The following is a 7,214-nucleotide window of genomic DNA, read 5'->3' as shown; positions in this document are numbered from 1 at the left end:
AAAAAAAAAAAAAAAAAAAAAAAGAATATGAAGATGTTCATCTTTGTTTTTGCAAGATAAAGGAAAGAAGTTTATGTTTTAATCTAACCAAATAGAAATGAGGCTGGACATGTTTAAAAAATAAGCCCCAAAGTCAATGCTATCAAATGCAGAACAGAGAGAAGAAATCCTTAGCAATGCACTAATTTACCAAAAGTTAACGTCAGGGTGAATGTCAAGAAGAAAATTGGGAACATAGAAAACACCTGATTTCTGTGTGGCACAGCATACAGGTCATCACCGTGGCCTCCTTTGTCCTCCTGGGCACTGACATGCCCCAGTTCCTTGCAGCTGGATGACAGCTGAGTTTCAATGTCCTCTTCTTCCCCATAGCCCAGTGTTTCAAAGGATGGCAAAGAAGATCTTCTTCCCATCTCACTCTGCCAATTTGGACTGTGTTAGAACATTCATGAGGAAAACAAACAAAAAGTCATTTAGCAGTTGACATTGATATATATCATGTATTACACGCACTGCCTCCAAGTCCTTACCATAAATGTGTGATAGTACAAAGTACATAGAAGCTAAAAGATTAAATTTTCCACTGTCCCATCTCTTTGTAGTACACTCAGCATATCCTTCTAATTTCTGTTTTTAGAGTTACTGCATACATATACAATTCGCCTTCTTATGAATAAGGGTTTTTTTGTTTTGTTTTTGTTTGTCTGTTTGTCTGTTTTTTGAGATAGGGTCTCACTCTGTCTCCCAGGCTGGAGTGCAGTGGTGCAAAGATGGTACACTGCAGCCTCAGCCTCCCTGGACTCAGGTGATTCTCCAATCTCAGCCTCCCAACAGCTGGGACTAATCATGCCAAGCTAATTTTTGTATTTTTTGTAGAGACAGGGTTTCACCATGGTGTCCAGGCTGGTCTCGAACTCCCTGGCTCAAGGGATCCGCCCGCCTCAACCTTCTAAAGTGCTAGCATTACAGGCATGAGCCACTGAGCCCAGCCTGTTGTTGTTGTTGTTGTTGTTGTTGTTATTATTATTATTATTATTATTTTGAGATGGAGCCTCACTCTATTATTATTATTACTATTTTGAGATGGAGTCTCACTGTCACCCAGTTATTGTTATTATTATTTTGAGATGGAGTCTCAGTCTGTCACACAGGATGGAGTATAGTAGCGCAATATTTGGCTTACTCCAACTTCAGCCTCCCGGGTTCAAGTGATTCTCCTGCCTCAGCCTCCTGAGTAGCTGGGATTATAGGCACTTGCCACCACGCATGGCTAATTTTTCTATTTTTAGTAGAGATGGGGTTTCACCATTTTGGCCAGGATGGTCTCAAACTCCTGACCTCAAATGATCCGCCCACCTTGGCCTCCCAAAGTGTGGGATTACAGGCATGAGTCACTGTGCCTGGCACTGACCTGCTAATTAATAAGTTTTTTTTGTTGTTGTTTTTAATTGAGACAGGGTATCATTCTGCCACACAGGCTGGAATGCTGAGGTGCAATCTCGGCTCACTGCAGCATCCACCTCCCCAGCTCAAGTGATCCTCCCACCTAAGCCTCCCAAGTAGCTGGGACTACAGATGTACTCCACCATACTCAGTTAATTTTTTGCTTGTTTGTTTGTTTGTACTTTTAGTAGAGAAGCGGTTTCGCCATGTTGCCCAGACTAGTCTCAGACTCCAGAGCTGAGCGATCCACCTACCTCAACCTCCCAAAGTGTTGGGAATACAGGTATGATCCACTGTCCCCAACCTATTAATAAGTTTTTAAGTCAACATTTTAAAAGGTAAGAATCCAGTAGATATGCCAGCTTAACTATCCATTTTCCTTGCTTAGGTGGGTTTTTTTCCTTCACTTTCCATTGCTGTAGATAACCCTGTAATAAACATCTGTGTGCAGATAACCTCTACCCTATTTAGGATTACTCCTATAAAACAAACCGCCATAGAGTAAATTCTTTTTTTTTTTCTTTTTTTGAGATGAAGTCTCTCTGTGTCACCCAGGCTGGAGTGTGGTGGTGCGATCTCAGTGCACTGCCACCTCCGCCTCCCAGGTTCAAGTGATTCTCCTGCCTCAGCCTCCCAAGTAGCTGGGTCTACAGGCACCTGCCACCATGCCTTGCTAATTTTTGTATTTTTAGTAGAGATAGGGTTTCACCACATTGGCCAGACTGGTCTTGAACTCCCGACCTCAAGTGATCCGCCTGCCTTGGCCTCAAAAAGTGCTGGGATTACAGGCTTGAGACACCATGCCCAGCCCATACAGATCTTGAGTCGGACCGGCGGGGGCGCGGTGTGGCTGGCAAGCCTGCTAATCCCAGCCTTGGGAGCCGAGAGCGGGCGCGCGTCGCATGAGGTCAGCGAGATCGCAGAGCCGATCCTGGCGCCTGCACAGTGGTGAAAACCCGGCTCTACTAAGAAAAATACAAAAAACTAGGCCGGGTGAGCGTGGCGGGCGCCTGTAGTCCAGCACTCGGGAGGCTGAGCCCAGGAGAATGGCGGTGAACCTGGGAGGCCGAGCTTGCAGTGAGCTGAAATCCGCGCCCACTGCACTCCAGCCTGGGCCGACAGAGCGAGACTCCGCTCTCCAAAAAAAAAAAAAAAAAAAAAAAAAAAAAATTCTTGAGTCAAATGGTGTGAACATTTTGTGTCTACATACATACTGTACAAAATCATTTCTCCAAGCTACAAATACACTAGTAATAATTTTCTAAAACTTGCCAAAACAACTTAAAACCCACTGTCTAAATTTGCATTTGTTACTGAGACTGAATGTTTTTCCATAGGCTTGTGTTCAGGTCCTTTGTCTATTTTATTTCTGGTATGTCCATTCCAATTTGTTTTTTTCATTTTTTTGTTTGTGTGTGTGTGTGTGTGTGTGTGTGTGTGTTTGAGACAGGGTCTCACTCTGTCATCCAGGCTGGAGTGAAATGACAAGATCATAACTCACTGCAACTTTGACCTCCTGGGCTCAAGTGATCCTCCTGCCTCAGCCTCCCAAGTAGCTGGGACTACAGGTAAGCAACACCATGCCAGGATGATTTTTGTATTTTTTGTAGAGATGAGTGTCTCACTTTATTGCCCAGGCTGGTCTCAAACTCCTGATCTTAAGCAGTCCTCCCACCTCAGCCTCTCAAAGTGCTGGGATTACAGGTGTGAACCACCACAGTTGGCTTCCATTCCAATTTGAAATTACTAAAATTAATCTACTAAAATTAAAATCCTGACTTTGCTTTTACTATAAGTGTTTTTTCTGTTCTATTAATATTATTTTGGTTTTATAAATTTCTTAAACATAGAAGTGATTAAAAAGGATTTTTTACCTTCTAAATTCTAATTCTAAAGTCTTATTAAAGACTTATTCTAAAGTCTTATTTGTGTGTCTATACAGTATAATCCTTCATTCATTAGGAATTTATTTTGGTGTATGAGTTAGGCAAGGCTCAAAGCTGATTTCTAATATTGCTAATCAATATAGCACCGAATCCTTTCCTTCCCCTTTGAGCTGTGGGACAGACTTTATTAAAGATTCAGTATGCTTGTAGAAACACTAGGTTCACCTCAGGGCATTCCTGGGCACCTCTGTATCACTCAACTAGTCCTATACTGTTCTTGCTACTTTATCTATACGTTTTAAAATATGACAGGGTCGGACACAATGGCTTTTTATTGCATCAATTGAGGGGTAGCTGTTGGGGTGTTCGTGGTTAAAATACAATTGCTGGGCTCTGACTGGGTTGCTTTTTAGTCTCTTGTTTTTGGGGTTTGGCAAGGGTACATTTACCTACGTTGATGGAAAAGTCAGAGATGGGGAGGGTTGCAGATTTAATCGGAAACAGTTCTTGAAATTGAGCGTATGTGCATGCGTGAGCGTGGCTCACACCTATAATCCCAGCATTTTGGGAGGCCAAGGAGAGAGGATTTCTTGAAGCCAGAAGTTGAAGACCAGCCTGGCAACATCAGGAAACCTTGTCTCTACAAAAAAAAGTAAAAATTAGCCTGTGCTGGGCACAGTGGCTCACACCTGTAATCCCAGCATTTTGGGAGGCCAACATGGGCAGATTGCTTGAGGTTGGGAGTTCAAGACCAGCCTGGCCAACATAGTGAAACCCTGTCTTTATTAAAAATATAAAAATTAGCCAGGTGTGGTGGCGTGTACCTGTAGTCCCAGCTACTCTGGAGGCTGAGGCAGGAGAACTGCTAGAACCCAGGAGGCAAAGGTTGCAGTGAGCCGAGATCAGGCCATGGCACTTCACCCTGGGCGACAGAGTAAGACTCTGTCTCAAAAAAAAAAAAAAAAAAAATTAGCCAGGCATGATAGCACGCATCTGTGGTACCAACTTCTTGGGAGGCTGAGGCAGGAGGATCACTTGAGCCCAGGAGGAGGAGGTTGCAGTGAGCCATGATTGCGCCATTGCACTCCAGCCTGTGCAACAGAGTGAGATCCTGTGTCAAAAAAAAAAAAAAAAAGGAAAGAAAACAAAAAAATCCCCCCAAAAACAAAATAAAATACAACAGGGCTAATCCAGCATTCCTGTGCGTCAGACCATCTCCTCTGATAGTCTTACATGCTTATTTTTTTCCACTGAATTTTAGAGCCATTTACTCATCTTTAGTTTTTATTCAGCCAAAGTATAATTCTTACCAGGAAAAAAAAAAGTTAAATTCAAATATCTCAAAATGGTGGCGATACTTTTGGTCAAAACAAAAATAAAAACAAGCCCTAGAAGGAAATACATTAAGTATTTATATAATACCATGGTAGAAAGTGTCTTACTAAATTTAGAATTATTACAGAAAATACAAATTTAAAAATGGGTATTTACTACATACAAAATACAAAATCAAAAAAGCCAACACAGGCCGGGCACAGTGGCTCACGCTTGTAATCCCAGCACTTTGGGAGGCCAAGGTGGACATATCGCTTGAGGCCAGGAGTTCAAGACCAGCCTGGCCAACACGGTGAAACTCTGTCTCTACTAAAAATACAAAAATTAGCCAGGTGTGGTGGCATGCACCTGTAGTCCCAGCTACTCTGGAGGCTGAGGCAGGAGAATCGCTTGAACCCAGGAGGCAAAGGCTGCAGTGAGCCGAGATCAGGACACTGCACTCCACCCTGGGCAACAGAGCGAGACTCTATCTCAAAAAAAGAGCCAACCCAACACAAAGTTGAATATAGATGACAATTAAAAAGGGAAATGTGGCCGGGCGCAGTGGCTCACGTCTGTAATCCCAGTGCTTTGGGAGGCCGAGGTGGGCAGATCACTTGAAGGCGGGAGTTCGAGACCAGCCTGACCAACATGGAGAAACCCCATCTCTACTAAAAATACAAAAATTAGCTGGGTGTGGTGGCGCATGCCTGTAATCCCAGCTACTCAGGAGGCAGAGGCAGGAGAATCGCTTGAACCTGAGAGGCGGAGGTTGCAGTGAGCCGAGATCGCGCCATTGCATTCCAGCCTAGGCAGTAAGAGTGAAACTGTCTCAAAAAAAAAAAAAAAGGGCAAATGTGATCATGGATCCCTACTCTCATCCCTGCCCCATGCACCCTTAGAGACTTCCAGTGTCTTCCCACCATTCCTAGGGCAGACACCCACCCTCTAAACAGGACACTAAAGGCACCCCCAGCCTGAACCCTGCCCAGTCCTCCAGCCCCATCTCACATCCCAAACATCCTCCTTACACTGCCGCCTGTGTCACACTCCCTCATCTGTGTCTGGAAAGCTCATCCCAGCCCCACAAAGATCATCCCCAGCACTTGAGCTGTTCCAAGATGATTCCTATACGTCCTAAGCTCTCCCCTCGACCCTCTCCTCCTCAGGAGGAGACCTTCCTGACCCCCTAGCCCTGTGTCAGCTCAAACCCAGGAGAAGCAACAAAGGTAAAGATGATGAAGAAAAAAGGCTAAACTGCAGCTGCCAGGAAGGTCAAATTAGTGTGACTGTCCAGAGACACACGTGAGAGGTGAGGAGGGACCACTCTCACTGTTCAGGTTGCCGCACAAAGAAACTTACTAAGGGCTGGAAGCAGCACTGAATTCATTAGCTCTGTGCCGCTGTGAAAATGGCTAGGACCCATACAAGTCAAAATCTAACAAGATCCACTATGGAGGAAATCCAGATCCCAGAGCAATTAGGTCACTGGACAGTCGCTGGACAGTGTCCATTTGACACTGGTGATGAAAACCCAATGACTAAGCCTCTAGTCATAAATATGTGCACGAGCACCCATGCACCCACACAGGTACACATGCACACACAGGTACACATGCACACACACGTACTCATACACACACACATGTAGAGACCAGGCTGAGCTGCCCCTCTTCTACCCGGAGAGGAAGCAGAGGCGGCGATCTGGTACCCACCGAGGCCTCAGCTCTGAGGTGGTGGCATAGGGCTCGATGAAGCTGTCCTGTTCAACACTGCTCACGTCACTCTCAGACCGGGATCTCTGGCGAGGCTGAGGAATGGCAACTGTCCGCCCAGTCAATGTTGTCGCCAGAATGGCTGCTGCCAGAGCAGATCTGTGGACAAAAACATCCCATGGAGACGGTGAGATGTGAACATTCCAGGTGAAGGCTGAACAAGATACACGAATTGATCGAGGCTTACCTTTTGCTGGACGATGTCGACTGAGCATTTACTCTGCCCCCGTCGTCTACCGCAGGCCATCAGACAATCTCATTTGATTCTCACCCAGCTGTATGACTACATATTATTGTCATCCCATTTTCCATAGAAATTAAATGACTTGTAAGTATTTCCTAGTCAAGGCTGGGTGTGGTGGCTCACGCCTGTAATCCCAGCACTTTGGGAGGCTGAGGCGGGTGGATCACCTGAGGTCAGGAGTTTGAGACCAGCCTGACTAACATGGTGAAACCCCGTCTCTACTAAAAATACCCAAAAAATTAGTCGGGTGTAGTGGTGGGCACCTGTAATCCCAGCTACTTGGGAGGCTGAGGCAGGAGAATCGCTTGAACCCGGGAAGCGGAGGTTGCAGTGAGCCAAGATCACACCATTGCACTCCAACCTGGGCAACAGTGAGACTCTGTCTCAAAAAAAAAAAAAGAAAGAGAAAGAAAACTGCAGATAACCCTATACGTTAATACTGGTATCTCGAGGTGACTCTTCTGACCAAGGGTGGTTAAGTGACACATAGAACTTTTCTAAGAGAAGACAGACAAGTTGACAGGCCTGTCTTGTACTCAGCTGTGTTTATGT

General features: G+C 45.1%; 1 protein-coding gene across 2 annotated transcripts in view; it reads right to left on the bottom strand.

The window, feature by feature from the left end:
- CEP89 (centrosomal protein 89) overlaps nucleotides 1–7,214 on the bottom strand; it is a 57,860-nt gene that overhangs the window by 43,306 nt on the left and 7,340 nt on the right. For both annotated transcript variants that reach the window (XM_017861713.1, XM_017861712.1), the window contains exons 2-3: nucleotides 6,359–6,517; nucleotides 246–432 (exon numbers count right to left, since the gene is read on the bottom strand). In XM_017861713.1, the coding sequence (XP_017717202.1) occupies nucleotides 246–413 (168 nt within the window). In that variant the 5' untranslated portion in view covers nucleotides 414–432; nucleotides 6,359–6,517. The remainder of the gene's footprint in view (nucleotides 1–245; nucleotides 433–6,358; nucleotides 6,518–7,214) is intronic.

Source organism: Rhinopithecus bieti, unplaced genomic scaffold, assembly GCF_001698545.2.
Source record: "Rhinopithecus bieti isolate Rb0 unplaced genomic scaffold, ASM169854v2 scaffold_62779, whole genome shotgun sequence".
Classification (NCBI taxonomy): Eukaryota; Metazoa; Chordata; class Mammalia; order Primates; family Cercopithecidae; genus Rhinopithecus; species Rhinopithecus bieti.
Note: the sequence above shows the minus strand (reverse complement) of the source record. Positions and strands in the feature narration are given on the sequence as shown.